General features: G+C 43.3%; 1 protein-coding gene across 1 annotated transcript; it reads left to right on the forward strand.

Moving 5' to 3' along the window:
* Positions 1-827: 827 nt before the first annotated feature.
* On the forward strand, positions 828-14308 carry LOC109961850 (zinc finger protein 536-like; the record flags this gene model as incomplete). The annotated part of the gene is made up of 3 exons (XM_020603016.1): positions 828-2472; positions 7566-8513; positions 13845-14308. Coding segments are annotated over 3 exons (2829 nt in total), but the record flags the coding sequence as incomplete, so codon positions are not given.
* Positions 14309-20316: the final 6008 nt, after the last annotated feature.

The raw sequence follows: 20316 nt of genomic DNA on the forward strand, positions 1-20316 counted from the left end.
ACAGTTGAATCAACAAAAAAGGGGTGGGGGGGGTGGTGGCAGGACAGAAGTGAAGTGAAGTTTAGCTTCCTGTTTGGATACTCTTTCTTTACCTTTAGTTAGCATTTTTGCATCATTCATTTATTTCTGTTAGTACTTCTATGATATCATTATCCTGGTAAAAGTTTTATTCAAATATGCAACTGAGCAGCTGAAAAAGCTTTTACTTGAATCTCTCTTAAAAAAATCATCAACAAATGCAAAGGAAGGACGAGTCTTTGATGTTTGAGCTGCCTTAGTATTGTGTGTCAGTACAAAATGAGATCTAGACAAAGATTTTCACTTTACCCTTTGGTAATGAAGAGATAACTGTTGAGAAAGCCTTTGTGGTTTGACTTAATCAGCATGTTCACAGGCTCAAACAATAATGTAAAACCACAGATATACTTAACACAGGATGAAGAGAGTCAGAACCTACTTTGCTCTATTTCCTGACCTATTTGTGGTGCATCACTGGCATTATACAGGAGTTGCAAAAGTACAGCTTTACCTCCTTAATTAACAGCATACTGACATTTTCCCCACCTGTTCTTGGGCTTTTTGAGCTGGCAGTGAATGCATGTGAATACTTTATTTGTTTTGGCAGAACTGGAATTCACTCAATGTTTCTTTTGTTTTCTCTTTAGGTCTGAGCTTCAACAAACAGATATTTTATCTGAACAGCATGAGTCCACATCCTGTTTCAACTGAGTAGGTGCAAACAGTCAGCATACAGTTCACTGCTAATCTTTGGACTATCCCACATAAACACCCTTGACCACTATACTGTAACATCAGCCAGTCCCTGAAAGGACAGCTTCATTACCCCATCCACCCATCCAATTAGGAGCCAGATGGCGCTTCTGGCCAATCAAATCATGGATGCAAGGATTCTCAGCAGTATGAATGGGAGAGTAGAGCTTTCCCAGTTCTTGAGAGTCACGAGTCAAAGCATTGTCTCCCAGGTAAGTTCTGCCCAGGATGACAACCGTAAGAACAGGAAGTATCCCTGCCCGTTGTGTGGAAAGCGGTTCCGCTTTAACAGCATCCTTTCCCTTCACATGCGCACACACACTGGTGAGAAGCCCTTCAAGTGCCCATACTGTGATCACAGGGCTGCACAGAAGGGCAACCTGAAGATACACCTCCGTACGCACAAGCAAGGCATTCTGGGTAAAGGTCGTGGGAGGATTAGAGAGGAGAACAGATTGCTTCACGAACTTGAGGAAAGGGCGATACTAAGAGACAGGCAGATGCGAGCTGGTCATGTTAGTCAACAGCAAACGCCTACATTAAACCAACTTCAAAAGCCCCTGATGCAGACTGTCCTGACGCAGCCTCAGTTTTTAAGCAATCCTGTGGCAGAGAGCCAGCCCCGTGCATCCACTTCTCCTAAGATGAACGCAGTCCATGATGAGTCCATCAAGCCCCAGCCCACAGGCTTCCGCTGTTCATTCTGTAAAGGGAAGTTCAGAAAGCAGCAGGAGCTCGAGCGCCACATCAGGATCCTACACAAACCCTACAAATGCACCTTGTGTGAGTTTGCTGCCTCACACGAGGAGGAGCTCATTGGCCATGTTGAGACAACACATATAACTGCTGATTCAGGCTCAGGACAAAAGCCTGCTATGGGGGCCGGTGACAAAGGGAAGCCCGTTGGTGAATTCCCTTGTGAGGTATGTGGTCAGACCTTCAGCCAGGCCTGGTTCCTGAAGGGTCACATGAGGAAACACAAGGACTCTTTTGAGCACTGCTGTCAAATTTGTGGTCGTCGTTTCAAAGAACCCTGGTTTCTCAAGAACCACATGAAGGTCCACCTCAATAAGCTGGCTGCTAAGAGTAATCTCCCTGATGACACCTCTGTTAACATGAGTAACCTAACACCAGACCATCAGAGCAGCCTCTACTCTCAGTACATCTCCCGTATTCACAACAGGTTCCTGACAGCTGAGAGAGCTGACCAGCCTGATTATAACCAGATACTCGCCACAGCAGGTGCTGACATGAAGGTTAGAGAGATGTTAGGAAGGATGATTTCCTCTACTCCAGGCCCTCTGACAGATTCCGAAAGCTCCGCATTGTTGGCTTTAAATCATCTCCACCCTCCGCTGAGCTCCACTAGCATGGAATATCTGCAGAAAGTCCTCTCTGACAGAGAGGCACACAACAGCAGCAGCAGCTACCAAGGCTGGCAGATCATGGCATCAGGGCTGCCTGTAGAACGGCAAATGTTTAGTCCTAAAGCCCAGCAGCAGTGCTCCACCTACCTGCCTGAGAGATGTCTCCCTCTAGATGATGGGAAAGTGTGTCTTGGTGACCCAGACACCAAGGCCAGCAGCAGACCTGGTAGCCCAGGCAGCATGAGTCATCATGGGCCAACAGAGATGATCAGAGAGACGGGGAGCTCCCACTCTGGCAGTGCACTGGACCATCGACCACAGTCGTCTTCTCCAGGTATAGGTAACGCAGTCACAGAAAGCACATACAGTAAAGGGGCACTCCAAAGATTTTATGAAGATTTTAAGTTCAGTTTACTTGAGATTAGAAGTACACCCCAGCATGTGAAAAAGTTCAGGTAGGAACTTTATGAATAAATAGATAGATAGATAGATAGATAGATAGATAGGTGGTACACCAATTGCTGGAGTGCATTACTAGTATTTGTTCTGTTTTTTGTTAGATTACATGTTTCTAGTATGAGAATCCAAATTATTTCTGACTGAAAGGACAGAAACCGACAGACATCATTAGTGCATTAAAATCAGTGTAGAAAATCACAACAAAGGATCAAATTAGCACATCTTTGTATAGGTTTCCTTTTTCAAAAAACAACAATATCTAAGTGGCCTCATCCTTTTTCCCCACTTACTGTAGGTGGACATTTAGTGCAGGGTCAGTAACACCACCACAGACATTACTGTCATCCACAAGGACTTTGTCTTCTTTTTAAAGATAATGGCATCATGTTGAATTGTAGGGATAATTAGTACTCTCTATTTTATATCTGTCACATCCCCACCCCTTGCCTACGGGGGCACAAGATGTTAATGCATGCCATCTGGTGTTTTTAATGATTTGATATATACCACCTAGTGATTTTTATGATTTGATCTACCACCTGGTATTTTTATTGATAGTCTTCTGTTCCACCTGGTGATTTGGATGATTTGGCTCTCTGGGTAAATGCCTTTTTTGTCATGGCATCCTGCTAGCATGTTATCGTGAACCTAAATTACTGCTACAACAGTGTTGTTAAGAGAAGCGAAGAAAAATAAATCCATAGTTTTGTTCTCTTTCTTCATAGGTTATGAGTACAGTTATTTTTCTTCCAGTGCTGGAGTACTGGTGTTATGTACGTGTAAGACTGATGCACTCTTGCAGGACTTGATCCAGTATCCTCTTAAATGATGGCCGTATAGCAGAGATAAATGGATCAGGTCTAATCTCATTAGATGCTTTGTTTTCATATTGTACACACATTCTGGTATCTACGTATTTACATATCACAGTTTATGGGCAAATCCCTCTCTGGTTGCTCTTTAAGAAAAATATTCAAGCTCTGTTGTTTTTACTTTCCTTCCTCTCCCCTATCTCTTAACACCATACGGTGTCACTTCCAGAAACATTTATGATCGCTGGCTAGCTGAGGATTTGAGTGCACACAGTTCTGGGATGGCACATTCAGTATCAGACTCTAATTTCAGTCAATATTAAGCATGGAAACTAATTCATCGTAAAGGTCAGGCGTCATTGCTTTAGTCAGTGATGGATCCGGCAGGCTCTCTCTCCTCCTCGCCTCCTCTCCTCTCTGTTCTTAGTCCTGTGTAATGGTAGACTCACTCTGGGGGCTTAGCACCGCATTGTTTAGCTCTGACAATATATCCCAGAGACCTCTGCAGCTGCTCCCTGCGCTCACAATGACAGATTAATTAACACAATCACACGCTGCTGGCCCTGGCTCAACACACAGGTCTGCTGCGGGACAGATAGGTAAATCCTACACATATGGAGAACACGCACCACTTGATGAGGGTTTAATAACAGGGATAAGTTTTTTTGGAGGTGGGGGGTTGTAACTGATCAAGTCTGTCTGTCTCAGTGGCTGGGGGTGGGGGAACTAATTCAGGAGAGAGGAGAGGAGATGCTGAGGAAGAATTACCACTGCCAGATGTTCAGCTTGAGGAACATTGATTAGTCCAGAATTACTGGCTGCATTATTCATAGTCAGCCTGTGGTGGTCATGAAGTTATTGATGTTCTCAATATGGATAGCAAATATAGTACAGTCATGGTTGTCAGAGAGCGAGAAAGAGCGAGAGAGACGGCCTCAGTTCTTCTGTGATACATCCAGATACAGTGCTGGATTTAGATTTTTAACTGCAAATACCCAGCGTTTTAAATTAGAACTCATGCTTTGATTTCAATAGAAGGCGTGTGTTATGAATTACTTCTCTCAATATCTAATCATGACAGATCTGAAAATGCACTTTGACTTTAATTATAATCTGAGATTAAGAATAATGACTCTTGAAATAATAAACTAATGAAGGGTGCATGCTTCAGGCCTCTGACCTACATTGGATCTGTTAGTTTCCAGCTCAGAATAATAATAAAAAAAAACATGCTCAACAAACCTAAAATGCTCTGACAGTTATTAATTAGTCCCATTCAATATGCTTAACCTCAAGGTCAATGGGCAGACACCATGTAATGATGTCCCCACATGTGTTTTGTCCCTTATTGCCTGCTTTTATGCTACTTTTTACTGTAAGAGCCAAGAGAGCCTGAAATGATGAGCGTCTATAAAACTGTGAATGGTAATATGAGCAGCGGTTTACCCAGAAACACAGATAAAGCAGGCTGCTGCACAGGATATCACTTTTCATTTTACTGTTACAGTTACACCAGCCTATTCTCTGTGACTGCTGACAGTAAAAGCATCTTTTAACTAAACAGGTCCTTATCTGACTAAGTCCTGTGTCGGGATTCACAAATTCAGCTCCTAGTCAGAGATCACAGTCGGTCTGACTGGTTTGTCTAAACTGATTACCTGTTGGCTTTTCCATCTCCCTGCCACTTCTGTCTTTTAATCCTCTTTTTAATTATTATTGCAGATATGAGGCTCAAATTAAGCTCAAAATGCTTGTTTTCCTAGCATGCAGATAAAAAGATTTACCCAGGGAGTTCTGAACACCTGCCTTGAAATATTGTTCCACCGTCTCCTGAATGCCATTTGGCTTAATTGACTTGGAAACGTCCCAAATGCGTCATTGACTATGTGGTCTAATTAATATTAATAATATATGCTATTATAAACATCAAAGAACATCTGGTGCCCCTGTTTTCCTCACCAGTCTTGTGTGTGACTCGCGCTCTCACTGTTTCATCTTAAACCAAACCAGCCACCCTGTATCTCTGTTTTGCATTTCAGGTGTTTGATTGCATATATGGAAAGAGGCAATGCTCCACTGTATATACAATATACTGTAACTGCCAAATGCCGGTGTAAGCATGTAGCATGTGAGCCTCTGTCTGCATGGATGGTAATGTATGGTTGGAAATCTTAAAGCCTATTTCCATATGAAATGAATCACTTGTCCAAGCCCAGCTGCGTGCTTTTTTCCATAGACACGGCTCACTTGAGGCTTATATTTATTTATTTACCTTTTTTCCTCCGCCTTGCACATCCAGTAAGGGCGGATAACTCATACGCATCACTTCATTAGATGCTCTGTGTTAGGTGAGAGAGGCTGGGGTTTGTAATGATGCAGTAATTGGAGTTTTGGTTGATAAATCTAAGCTCTAAAATTACTCCCCTCACATAATGTGAGCCTCGGCAGTGTAAGTAAATCTTAAACTGATTAAGTTAGCATGAACCAGGCAATCACAAAGATGGCACCCATCCAAAGGAAGAGAAAAAAGGCAGAAGTCTTCAGTCTTTGTGTTGTTTTACCGCTCTCATGTAGGCTGGCAAATGGGTTTAGGAAGGTCCACGCTGAAAGATGAGGTCAGATATATGTGTTTTCTGCATTTGGAGCTGGCCGGTAATGTCATCGTAATTTAAGCCACAGAATAATTGAGATATATATTGTGTCTGAAAGAGTTCCATTAAGCTGTTTAGATTTTTTTGGCTGTTACTGGAGACAAGGGTGTGGCATTGTTGAAGTGTCTTTCCCGGTCTTGCACATGTAGTGTAGGCAGGCAATAAATCAAATATACTGTACACACTATAGACCCACACACAGACAAACATATACAGTGTGTAGTGCAAATAGGAATGTCTAGTTCAAGGACATGGACTTGTCATTTCAGCTGTGATTTTTAATTTCACGTTCAGCTTTAGTGACATGGGTGCGATTTAATGTTTTCTTTCTTTTTTACATGTGAAATAAAAAAAATGTCTAACTTTGGTGGTTTTCAATTAAAGTAGCAAATAAAGTGGAGTAACAAGTACAGATCGTTAGATTTACATTTACCTCAGAGAATTACCTCAGGGTCAGATCTTGAGGTATATGAAATTGATATTTCTCTGGCGGGGATGAATCACTGTTGTAACTCAGATATTAGTCCATTAAAGAAGAACAATAAGGCATCAATATGCATAGAATTAAATTAATGGTGGTGGGTTTATCTCCCTATTCCAGACGCATCCCTAAAAGACACAGTATAATGTATGACCTGACCTTCAAATGCCAGGAGAGTGTTGGGCAATAAACTGCCAATATTTGTGGCTTAATGGCATCGGATGACTTTTACTGTAATTGGAATGGCAGCGAAACAGCTGGGCTGTTTAAAGACAGTGCAAGGCTGAGGTCTCAGACAATCACTAACTCAAAATGGTCACAGGGAGTGTGTTTAACCCTGAAGGGTGTTTCTGTGATAGCTAAACCATAGGTAAACAGAGGGAAGAAAACATCGGAATCACCTTTAATTAAAAGTTATGGTGTGCAGGATCAAATGTTGTATCCAGATGGATATTATTCATTGGCTAAAAGGCAAAAAATTACCCATTGTCATTCTCCACAATAATACACTTTGTACTTTCTGAATTATGTTCCCATCACACCATTTTTCAAGTACGAAGCGAAAATAAACTCAGCTCCAGCAGGCGGTTCATCAGAACTGCTCACATGTTGGACTTGGTTATTTTTGACTGGGAATCCCACTTACTGGTTTTGATGGAATGAGGTTTTTGTCTGCGACATCTGCCTTGTTCTGGTTGCTTTACAATTTCACTGCTTATTATTTCTGTAAAAATCTTGTTTGGTGTTAACATCTTTGGGTGTATTTATTGCACATGGTGGTGGCGTCCATACTATAAAATGATGGATCACTAGAGCTGAAAGCTGATTACAAGCTTGATTTACTGCAGGGCAGCGCTTAAATCATTCAACTCAGCCTGGTGGAGGATTGCAACATTTTTCATGTTTAGACAACAGTTGTTGGTACATGCTATTCACAGAACAAAGTCCTCAGTATACCTCATATACATATACGTAGTTTCCTAATCTGATTTGGATTGCATTATTGTTGTTGTCTGTGGTACAGGAGGTGAGAAAGTCTACAGGTGTCCAGTCTCCAGCGACTACACCTCTGCACAGACGCCCTCCCTTGGCTTCCATCTGGATAGTTACCACTTCTCCCACTGGCAGAACAGCAGGGATCTTTCTTCTCCACTGCAGCCCACCACCAGCAGCAGCAGCTCCAGCCCCAGCCCCAACCCCAAACTCAGACCCAGATCCAGGGAAGACTGGAGCCCTGCTGGAGGTCACTACCTCGGCCTGGAGAACCACAGTGAAAACCCCCTGATCATCAACAAGCAGTCCGACCTCACTGACAAAGATGCAGGGGTAGAAGGTTCTTTATCTGCTCAAACCAGAAAGTCTCAGTATGAGCCCTTAGATTTGTCTGTCAGGCCAGAGTCTGTCACACCTCATTCAGCCATGTCTCCCGCTGTGCTGGTACAGATGTCTGGTGTTTTTAGTAATGGACTCTCCTCCTCCATTTCTCGCCGGTTACAAAGTTACTCTGCTGCCGCGGCTCAACTCGGTGTGAATCCTGCATACCAGTGTGACCTTTTGGTGGAGGGAACAAAAGAAGAGATGAACGCACAGAATGCAAGCTCCACATGTCACAATGGTGATGTTGAATTTGAGAAATCTGAGCATGGGAGGGCGGACAAAAAAGATGATGATGCCAAGTGGAAGATAATGAAAAATAATGTCTTGGAACCAGAGGAGCTGGGACAGGCCAGCGCTGATTTCCAGGGTCCTGGCGAGAAAAAGCATGACAAGCCGGGCCCTTGGGGCAAAGCTATGACTGACTCTCCCGTCTCCTCTCTGGAGAACTTGACTCCAGGACAGGCTGATCCACTCCAGCATCAAGGCGGCCTGTTCTCCTTCCTCAGATCCCAGGGGAACCTGAGCAGTGCACCTGCCAGCGCACAGAAAGCCAGTTTGAATGGTGGGGGGAGTATGGAGAAAGATGTTGCTTCAGGTGAGCACCAGCTGATGTATCATATATGTTAAATACAGCTGTCACTGTTATCAAGATGTAGCCAGCACTCCTTCCATATTTGAAAGCATCTATTGCCACCTAGTGGACAAAGACCAGTCCTTCTTTCTACCAGCTTGTTATCGCCCTTCAGATGCTCAGTACCCCCCCATCTGAATGTAGCAAACCACTGCAGATGAGAATATAACAACATCCCAATTCATTAACTTAATTCTATATATAATTGACTTACTAGTGTACTGGTTGTGCATTTGTAACAATTTGTGACATTGTCAGCCATAAGGATACTGCTATAAAAATCCCAAAAAAGTTTTTGACAGTTTCTCAGCCCTTATCACCTGACAGCGGAAGTGCGAAGAGTGAGTGTGAGTGTGTGAATGAATCACGCCAATTACGAACAACACACTTCCCTTATACTTATAGCACTTTAGTTTTTTTCTTGCCAGATCTTATCTTTGATCTCAAATAAGGGCTAAAGAAGACACAGGTGTGTGGCACTGATTACCCCTACACTTTAAAGGATGATATAATCTCCTTGTGTGATAGGTTACAAATCGCCCAAGCCAATAGAGCCCTCTGATGGAGAGGCTTAAGCTCTTGTGCTGGTGTGATATGCTTGCTGAGTGCAGGTTTAATACTGCTGTCTCTCAAGAGAGGGAATCGAACAGCTGGGGTCTTTGATATGCATGTATTATGAGTGCAACATGATACACCTTCCCTCTGATCCCCATATTATTCAGAAACTCAATATGTTCATGTGAAAGACAGGAAAGTGCCTGTCAACTCCATTAGGGATTAACATCTGTTCCCTTTTTTATGATTCTAACAGCAAGATGTAGTTTTCTATTTGATTGTACAGATGGTTATTATAATATGCTGAAAAGCAGCCCTCCCCTTCAGCTCCTGTCAGAGCTGTCACACTGCTCATGTTTCTTTCTTGCTTTTATTGTATATAATGCTATTTGAATTGAAAAATGAGATAGGATTTAGAAATGCTGGCAGTTTGGACTTGCTTTGAACAATTTTCACAAGAAATCTCAGAACAACTGACACAATGAAACCACACTTCTCCCTCAAATACAACATATTTTACTACACCTATTTCTTGTATCCTACAGCAATCTGATCAATGTGCTGTTAGTTGCAAGGAGTTATTTCAAGCATTCCTTGTCTTTTGTTTGCTGCAGATTGATCTTCCATATTTCTTTCTCTCTCCCCGAGGAAGTAGATGTCAGAGACGCAATAAACACCTGTCAGTCACACTGGACATTCAGACGGGCAACTGACATTGAGAGTCCACTGAGTGTCCTCTAAAACTGAACAGCAGGTGGTCCGGCAGCCTGTCCTGTCTGCAGTGCTGACCAGGTGGCTTTGTCATGGGGCTGTCTCCTGTTGCCCCCTTCCTCTCCATACTGTATGGCACATCGAGTGGCACGGTGACATATTGCCGGACAGTTTGGACATGGAGTGATGTGTTTGTGATGACAGTTCAGGTCGGCTCCAGTGTGCCAACAGTGGTAATTGGCCAGATGGTGACCTCTGGTTGAACCTGTCTGCATGCTCATTAGTCTCACTGAGCCCTCCCTTGTGTTTTAAACAGACAGCGACTCTCATCTCTGTACTGCTCAGACTGAACCACTAGATGGCAACATTAGATACTTAAAACTATAGATGCCCGTGTAGTTTCTCAACATTTCTTCACATGGCAGTAAGGCATGCATTCGTATTTCACTACTGCAGTCATGTAACACCACTGTAGCCTGGAGTACTATAATATTACCTAACTGTTAAACCAGTTAACCGGTCAGCTAAATAAATGATCACTTCTGTGACATTAGATCAGGCCCCTCAGATGAATGAGAACAAGTGAATATGAGAAGATCGATAAAGAAAAGATTAAGAATGAAAGACCACAGAGGACAGGGAGAAAGAAAAGGCCCTGATTTGAAAGGTTGAAAGGCGTGAGTCATTATCTCATTGTCTGACCTCTCCATACCCTCTGCAGAGAGGGTGAAGCGAGTGAGAGAAAAGGAAAGAGTAAGATCATCATAGATGGAGATAGATGGAGCGACAGCGAGGTGAAAGAGGAGAGGTATAGTGCAGCTCGCTCCATGAGCAGATGTCGTCTGAGGGCAGGGAGAGGGCAGCGCAGCCTGCCTTTGTGTCATGCTTCTCCCCATAGAGATAATGAAGGGTGGAGCACTGGGAAGGATGTGTAGTCATCACTCACTGTCTGTGTGCCATCAGCGCTCAGGCCTGTGTCATCCGTCACCATTCAGCTCCTCTGGCCCCCTTCGGCCCCGCCACTGTCATCATGGTCATTATCTCAGCCTGTGACACACAACACACACTCTCACCACACACACACGCACACTGGAATACATTCATGTAGGTGCAAACATAAACATGTGTACAACCTCATGTAAATATGCTCATAGGTTGGACAACCTTTGACTTTTTTTGTAATAGTGTTTATGTTATAATTGAGTTTCTGTGCCATTACATTATTTTTCCATCCCTTTGTGAAATTTAAGCAGGTTTTACATTAAAATACTTTTCCATCAACAAAAGAAGCTAAGTTTCTCAAATGTTAAAAGTTGTCTAAACTATGTCTTTGTATAAGTGAAACAGCCTAGATTTGTCAAAATTATTAAGAATCGGACTAAAGCAAAATAAAATGTCTAAAAAATATGGTTGAACATTTGATGGCAGCTTTGCAGTTTTCAGTCAGTACCAAAGCAATACTGAGATTTCAGCCCTACTTGATGAAAGAGTACACATTTGTTCTTGATTCAGTTGTTTGACATTTTGAGAAAAATCCATCTTCGCTTTCTTTCAGAGTTTAGGTGAGAAGATTGATCAAATATGAAGCTATAGCCAGGAGACAGTTATCTTAGCTTACTGTAACGCAAAGACTAGAAGCAGGGGGAACAGCTAACCTGGCTCTGTCAAAAAGGAACAAATTTCATCCATAATTAACACGCTGTATCTTGTTTGTGTAATTAGTACAAAAGCCAAAGTGTAAAAACAACAAGTTTGAAGTTGGCATGCTTGACGACTTCTTGGTGGTGAATATGCTAAAAAGAAACCTGAGGAGGCAAAGCTCAAATAATCAAACAGCTTTTAAAGTAACTTACAGTAGGTTAGTGTGTTCATAAGCTGTCTGCTAGTCTGCCTGCTGGTGTTTCTTGCACTGTGTGCTCACCAATTAGTTTGCTTGTTACAGTTTAATCGTAACAAAGGAAAGTGATAGCCAAACCTAAGACCCAAGAGATAATAAAGTGGAATAATCCTTTAGTACAGTTCAAGCATCATAAAGAGTAAAAGTCAGTAATTATTCTTTCTGTTTTTCATTTAGTATTGGCACATCTTTAGTCTTTCTCTCAAACCCCCCCAAATTTCCTGTCCAGTTTATTTGTGTGTCTGTGGAAATGTGCATGTATACGAGTGCACACATGTATGTGCATGTGTGTTTATTTGTGTGTGTGTGCGGCTGATCCGAAGCTGTGGCTAGAGCAGCCTATGAATGGAGGATCATGTGGTGAAGAGATGGATGGCTCTGAGCCCTATGCTGTCTCCTCTAATTGTAAAATATTAGTTACATTAGACTCTGGCCTGTGATTAATGGAACTTATTTGGAGGTCGCCCTCTCTTGGACCTCCCCTCTCCTCCAGTGGGAGTGAAGAAGGAGCAGCCGAACCTGGAAGACAAGAATGAGGGAGGGAAAGCAAGGCAATCGAGGCAGAGAGGTGGAGAACAGCAGGGCAACAAGCAACTGACGTAGGAGCTTTAGGCTTCATGAAAAGATTGAGAGAAATTTGTTTATCAAGTCACAATGGAGGTGTGAAACTGGGGAAACTGCAGTGACAGCTTTACAGTTCTCAACATGCATTTTTTTTGCCATTCGCCCATACTTCCTGTTTATCCACTTGCATTGACTGAGGCTGAGGAAAGTTGCAGTGACACGGGTGGAGTTTAACACCAAACACAAACTACTCTATACCTGGATTTTGACAAAGCTTTTCTTTTACTATTGTTCCCCCCAGACAGCTCCCCCTCCCTTGCCCCAACTCTCACACACAGTCACACACATACCCCTCTGTGCCATCCTGATGATATTCAGATGTGTCAGGCATTATCCTCTCTCTGACTAGTGTGTGTGTGTCCTTTATGGCCATCAGGTTATTATTCACCAACAGATGGAGCATTACCTTTTATTGCTCACACCTTCTGTGAGTTTTCCCACTTTTCTCCCCCCCCCCAAAACACCTTTTTTATGTAGATGTGAAAGCAAGTGTTCAGCTGCGTGCAGCTGTCTCGGCTCTGATGAGGAGCATGATAGAGAGGAAGAGGCGAGGGTGGGGTGAAAAGCCCAAGACAGCCCTCAGTTTTTGGGAAGTGATGTCAAATGACATCAGCACATAATGGTTTACTGTAACCATGAATCACAGAAAAACACATTGAAGTGTTAGACAGGGGAAAAGTGAAAGTCATTATATGAGGTAACATCTCAAAAATAGCCCAGCAGTGAACAAGGACACATGACTGTCTAGGTAGGAAGGTAAAGGAGTCCTCCAGTGCAGTTTTAGATAAACTCAGATAAACTTCTGTAAGCTATTAACAGTGTGCTTTGTTGTTTGTTCCCTAATGTACAATCTGTGCTGTGTCATGTAAGTTCTCATTATTTGTAGAGGGGTTTTGTAGTTGACACTAAAGAGAGGGACAGACAGGAAGTTTTGGCCTGCTTTGCCTCCCAGCTGCAGATGTCTGTCAGTCCTCAACTCAGCCCTTGTGTGTGTATGTTTATTTGTCTGTGTGTGTGTCTGCATTTGTGTTGTGGGCAGGCAATATGTTACAATGACCCTTTAGCACAGTTTAACTAATGGAAAATGTTTTCAAACCCCATTGAAACTCTAAATGTATGAGAGATTTAACTGCTTACCTGACACCATCTGGTTTAGAATGCCAGAAGAACAATCAGACAAGGATTGTATTTGATACCCAGAATTATAGACATATGTTGTTTTTTGTTTGTTTTTTTAACAGAACTCAGTCTCATCCTGCCCATTTTGACAAAACTGTTTGATGAACAGAAACCTGTTCTGCTACATTTTGTCTAGAGCCAGAGGGTTTGAATTGCTCTGATTTCAATTGGGACAAAGTTTCATTGCAGGAGTGTAACTGCAACTGTAAAATGTCATCATCTTTAAAATCATCCAGAAGAAGCCGGTCATTTAAAACCCTGTAATGGTTATATTAATATCCCTATCTATATTAATTCGACTTTCCCTATCTTCTTTCGTTTTTTTCCAGCTCGGAAGCCATTCCAGTGCAGATACTGCCCCTACAGTGCATCCCAGAAGGGCAACCTGAAGACCCACGTCCTCTGTGTCCACCGCAAGCCCTTTGACAACAGCCTCTACCCTGACCGCCGCCTCCGACGTTCACACCCGCCCCAGAGGCTCTCCGTATTGCCTCAGAGCATAACAGGAGATGACCACGTGCCAGGGACAGACCAGATCAGCATGACATCACTCTGTGGGACTTGATGTTGTCATGGCAACAGCAGATACAGACAGTTACAATTATTGTTTTAGCTTCACCTCAACGGAGTTAGGATGATTGAGATTGTAAAAAAAAAAAGAAAGAAAGAAAACATTAACAACCAACCTTGATGTACATTCCAGTGTTTACTTGAAGAGCCACAGTATGTATTTATCTGTAGCAAAAGAAGCTGCCTATAATAACAATAAAGTCCATTGTGATGTGAAGGTGTAGTGGGGATACTTAGTGCAGTTCATTTTGTCATAAGTGTCAAACGATTTACTTGTGTTTACATTCATCTATCAGTTCAACACTTGTCTGACAGAGAGAATGTACCATGCCTGCCCAAAGCGCTTGTTCTTTCATCCAGTAAATACCCTGTGTTACATTTTTGTAAATATCGCTCCATTTCCCTTCCAGTCCAGAAATCTTGTCTATCTGTCAGGATGTGGTGCCAGATGTTCGGACTTTAATCGCGGCAGATGTAATGAAGTAGAATGTTGCACATCGGAGCTTCCATTTGTTCTAGATCCCACTCCAGGGAGAAAGCCTCTCTCACATATAATTATTGCCCATTAACTCCTATGCTTCATGCCCTCATCCTGGAACAATGCTCAATTAAGGGGAACCATTTACATATCAGGTCTACCCACTAGTGTAAAACAGGTCCAGTCAACACAGCTACTGTATGCTGCTATAGCCGTGTATGGTAATTTTAGCATGATCTGAGCTGCTTTAGCCTCTTGTGCCAGTAGTCTGCCTGTGCGCCCAGAGATCACCTTGGGCAGCTGTGTCCTGTTTGTTCTGCCAGGGCCTTGTAGCCACCATGATGTGGCTTTGACTGACAGTCTGCCTGACAACTCCATTCATGCGCCACCTGCTAGCTGTCAATCAGGGCAGCCATCCTGAGGCTATTGACGGAGCTGTCAGCCTGTGTGAGATGTGTCTGTCAAAGCCCACCCACTCTGCCACTCTGTCTTGCTGCCTGGGCAGTCTGACATTCGTTTACTGTCCTCCTTTCAAGTCTTCTTTCCCTTCACTCTCTCTTTCCTCTGCTCTCTGTCTGTCTGTCTCCTGCCCGTTTCCCATCAGAGACATGGCAGCCCCCTAATCCCAGATCCAATCACAGATTCTTTGGGTACACATTTGTCATCCTCAGACCCTCTGGTTTTTGTAATGGAGTGCTTCACAAACACTTCTGCAGGTGAATCAAGCCTGAGATACATGTGGTTTTTATAGCTGCTTCATGTATTTCTGTGCATCACATCAGCGCTGAATTGCACTGTCACCAGTCCTTTCTTTCCTCTCTTTTTTGTGCCCTCTTCCTCCTCCTCTGCTCACTCACCCTTCATCTCTTTACCTGACAGGTGACAAGGTCTGGGCCTTCAGCTGACTGGCCGCTCAGAGGAACTGTCATACCAGTCAATAGGTTTTCAGAGCCATGCCAAGTCACACCAGACCAGACCATCTTGTGAGTTGACCAAATGCGCAGGGTGTAGTGGTGAAGAGGAGGATGTGCTGCAGAAGCTCACAACTTTGTAGCTTTGTCACTTACTCCTCTAACAGCCCTCTGGATATAGATCATCCCTAAGGCCTCATCCTATCAGACTTCCTAATTAAGCACAGTCTCCCTTAAAGCAAGGCCCTTTAATTAATCCTGGGGTTTGTTAATTACTCCTAATGGTGATGAATGTTTTAGTTAACGCCTCACTACCATAACCAGTGTCACACTCAGGCCTTTTGCAGCTGCGTAAGGACCCATCTTTCAGTCCACTTTATTTCATACTTCCCAGTGTTGTTTTATATCTGAACTTAAGGACTTTTTGCCTCTTGTCTTCATTTAAAAATTGGCAGTTTTATATGTTAACAGGTCATGTGCTTGCTGGTCTGACAGATAAGTAAAATACACAGATGCCAGATTTCAGTATTTTATCCATCTTAGCTTTGGCTCACCTTGACCTTTTGCTAAGAATGACACCCTGTTTACCTGCAGTAAATCAATCCTCATTCTCTGATACCTATAAATAACCATTCTCTGGAGAAAAGGCAGACTGACTGACTTTTGCAGACTCCTGGCATGAAGTTTATTCAGTGACCTCCCATCAGAATTGTGTCATTATTAACTGAAGTTAAGTGACATAATGATTTGAAGATGTACATTTAAAACACACTAATTAGCTGTAAACATAACATCCTGTTTTCCATTTTCTGTGCTCGTCCCCTCATTATTACTCTCCTCATCATTATTACAATTTACAGATGCTTATCTGCAGACCATGTTTGAGGTCTCTTTCTCAGCCTCACTGAGAGAGGCGGGCCATGTACAGCTAATCAGCCTGAATAAGTAAAGGAAACAGTTTGACAGGCCAGGTAATGAGAAGTAATGAATCACTAATCACAGTCTCTTACAACCCTTGGAGCACAGATGAAAAATTAAAGGTAATTAGCTTGCACAGTTGTGAAAACAATATTTAAGACTGTTGGCATCACATGGCACAGACTTAACAGATTTTCTCTGCCGACAACATACATCAACACAACACTGAAGTCCTAATATCAAGCTGTTATTGGAAAAGCTTTCTCAATGTAATTTTAGTGACTGATCTGATCAGTGTATACAAGTCTCCCTTTTTTTTCTTCTTGCAAGCAATCTTGCCAAAACACAAGCATGGAAAATGTTTCACTTAGTTTTTCCCTTAGGGCATTCTCTGCTGAGGAAAAGAAGGAACATGCCAGGAACATGCTTCTGAAACACTGTTTTTTTTTCCAAAAGTAACACAACACATGACACATACACACAGATTGTAAGGTAATTCAGAGACATGCGGTCAGAACCATCTGCAGCTCTCTGTGGTTCCTGTGCTCGACAGAAGAGTGAGAGATGCTTTGACAGAGCCCGTGTTTGACAAGTCTGCGTGAGCCTCAAAGTACAGGATCCAGACATGGGCTGTCAGTCAAAACCGGCGCATCTCCCAGCTGAGACCTGCCAGTTTAGTCACAGTTACAAAGGAACTAATATGCGTTAACTAGTGCAAGGCACACATATAGGCCTGGTAGAGCCCCGTGTCCCGAGGCTGGGATTGAACGGCTGCCAATGAACATAAGCCCAAGATATAAAAAGAATTACAAGGGGACAAATAAAACATGGGGATTATGTCAGTGTGAGAAATGGAGGCGAAGTAATTCTGCATGTGTGCCGGCGCACCTCTCCCATTTCAGCATCCAGGGCCTGTGGGCTGTAGCCCTGCAGTCCTGCACCTGTGCTCCAAGGATCCAGGAGCTTTAGAGACAGACTGGAGATGAGGCTGTTACACTGTATGTGTCAAGGAGGAGAAAAAGGAAGGGAGGGTGAGTTGGAGGAGAAAAGTGGGACAGGACCAAGTAATTCAGGGCATTGGAGACAGCAATCAGGCCCCAGAATGCTGTATCTACCAAATAAGATGCCAACACCCATGTTTTGAGTTTTAGGTGTAGATGTAAGAAACAAACCCCGCATCCCCCACCTGATATTGTACAATACACATGCTCAGTTAAATACCAGTGACAGGAAGTGACTAGCTTTAAGCCCACAGCTACTCCCCTGCTCAGCCAGTCGTGTCGTGTTATCACCTAAAGTTCATTTGAGTTTCAGCCCTTCTCTCTCTCTCTCTCTCTCTCCCTTCTCACTTTCTGCTGAAAAGACCTGTCTCGCATAACAAACAATTGCACCAAACTCCATTAAAATCACTTCATGGGGATGTGATAGTGCCTCAAGTTAAAGGCTGTAATTGAAAAGCATTTGACAAACCACGCACCGCAAAGCGGCAATAGACAAGCTGTGATTCTCCCTTGAGTTATTCAGTGGAAATGATTATCATCATTTTATTCTGTGCCCTACACAACTTGCTTGAATAGTATGTCTCTAAAACAGTGATTCTTGGGTTTGTTCATGCTAACGATCTTCAGATGGATAGATGCTCTTTTTTCACCTCATGAGTCAGTATATCATGGCCGCTCCAAGCTGTACACAGTTTCCTGATGAAATAAAAGCAAAAAATTTGCTTCTATAAATTCGTTTTTGATCTGATGACACCTAAACAGAGGCTCCCTGAATGTCACTTTGACAACTTACTGTTCTACAACTTGCACTGAAGTGCAGTATAACCACTCAAATCCTAAGAAGTGGAAAGTCTCCCTGGGAAAATCCTCCCGTCCATTGATTTGAAGTGACGTCCGCATCCTTGACAAACACACCTGTCATTGTTCAAGTCACATCACATTTTCAGTTTCATAGACAGAAGACAGAAGAGGTGTGCAGGAGTGTGTGTGCTTATGCACATGTGAGCACGAGTGGACCATGAAATAAAGTTTCTTCCTTGCTTTGTGGATAAGGCCTACGTCCACTCTGCTCCAGCTGTGTTCAGCTGTTCTTCAGGAACACAGCCAGCTTCACTGGCTTCTTCAGCCGATGCTTATGAAACAAGACATCTGGGGTATTTATTTTCAAACACACATCAGAGATGGATTTGATGTGCCAGAACCTGCTGACCATCACTCAGTGTGTATAAGTTAGTGTCACTTAGCTGGTCAGATGATATTCTCACTGTGTCTCTGCAGTGGAGTGGCAAGATTTTTTTTTGGGGGGGGAGGGGTGGTTATGGGAATTGAGGGAGGAGGGAGGGCGATGAGCTGCTGCAATAATAAGCAGATTTTAATGATTTACTATAAATCAGCAGCCGAGGCCTCTGCTTGGGGAGACTGAGGGGGTTGACAGCTCCTGACTCACACACCTCGCAAATGCCTTGCTGATGATGTGTGCGTGCTTCAGATCATCAATCACTGAGTGCAAGCACACACGCAGACACCACGCTTTTACAAAAATATGCTTTCAACACAAGTACACAGGTGCACACACACACACACACACACACATGTGGCCACACACATGTTTCTTGTCTCTAATGTCTCCTCTGCTGTGGCAGGGGACAAATCAATCACGGGTGCAGACGTTCAAGGGGGTAAGAGATTGTCTGGTCCATTTTTCCCTATGCTATTGATCCCATTTTACTAGCATCATCACCGGACAGCACTGGATTGAAAGTGGATGATTGAGAGAGGAGGTAGGGTGACATTCACGGTAATCTCAGCCCCCACCCCCACCCTCCTCCTAACACACAGACAAACCTGATGACATTGAAAGTTATATTGTACCAGGAGTTTTTGGAGCAGAATCAGGGCTATCAGCTTAAATCTGTGCTATCTGGCAGTGAAGACAACACACTTGGCAGACATTAACTGTGTGTGTGTGTTTATTTATTTATTTGTTTATTTGTTTCCCTGTCTCTTTGCATTCCTTCTCCAGCTGTCACATTGTGAGTCTTGACTGTCTGAAGGTGTTGTGCCATCCACTGTTCCCCAAGTTGATGAAAAAGACATTAGAGATAAAATCTCCTGACAGCACATCCCAAAGTGTGTGGGAGAATCAAAAAGAGTGACACAGAACATTTCAAAATGAGGTTTGTGGAAAATATTGATTCACGCTCAATTTCCTCATAAGTACTTACAGCGTTTCTTTATCTCTTGTGCATAAACAAATAGGGGGAATTTTCCCAGTAAGTGATAGAGAGCCGTCTGGTTTGTGAGCAGTGAAAACAAAACAGTCAGAGGCATCTGAGGGAGCAGAAGATGAATAGTACAAACAGATTTTCCAAGAGACACTCATTTCTGACAAATCCTGGGAAAGTTTTATGATATTTCCCAATGACACTGGTCAGATAATACCATATGATTATGTTATGTGCCGTTCGCATCTGTCAGTGAGCGAACGAGAAAGAGGCGGACCCAGGTAGCCGACTTCGGTGCAAGCAGTGCTTTATTATGTACAGTGATGACGAGAGTAAAAATACACAGAGGGAAATAGTGCGTAGTCCTGTCGATGAGTAGTAGCCGGGTGTTTGACCAACAGCAGGAGGTGAGGAGATGGAGAGCTGGGCCGAGCTGCGTAGGCTGGGTCACTCCTGGGCTGGTCGGTGGTGATGGTGGCTACTGAAGGTAGAGACAGAGAGATGAAGGCAATAGTGGAACAGATAGGCGACTGAGCATTGACCTGCCTGGGAGGGGAGAGTGGAGCCACAGTCCGGAGGAACAGTCCATGGGGGAACACAAAACAGTAGCTGGCTAGGGGATAATAATATACAAAAACCGAAAGAGCACGGAGAAAAAAATGGCCTAGAGACTAGAACGAACTGGCAAGTGACTGAGG

The sequence above is a fragment of the Monopterus albus genome, unplaced genomic scaffold (assembly GCF_001952655.1).
Source record: "Monopterus albus unplaced genomic scaffold, M_albus_1.0 scaffold59.1, whole genome shotgun sequence".
NCBI classification, from domain to species: domain Eukaryota; kingdom Metazoa; phylum Chordata; class Actinopteri; order Synbranchiformes; family Synbranchidae; genus Monopterus; species Monopterus albus.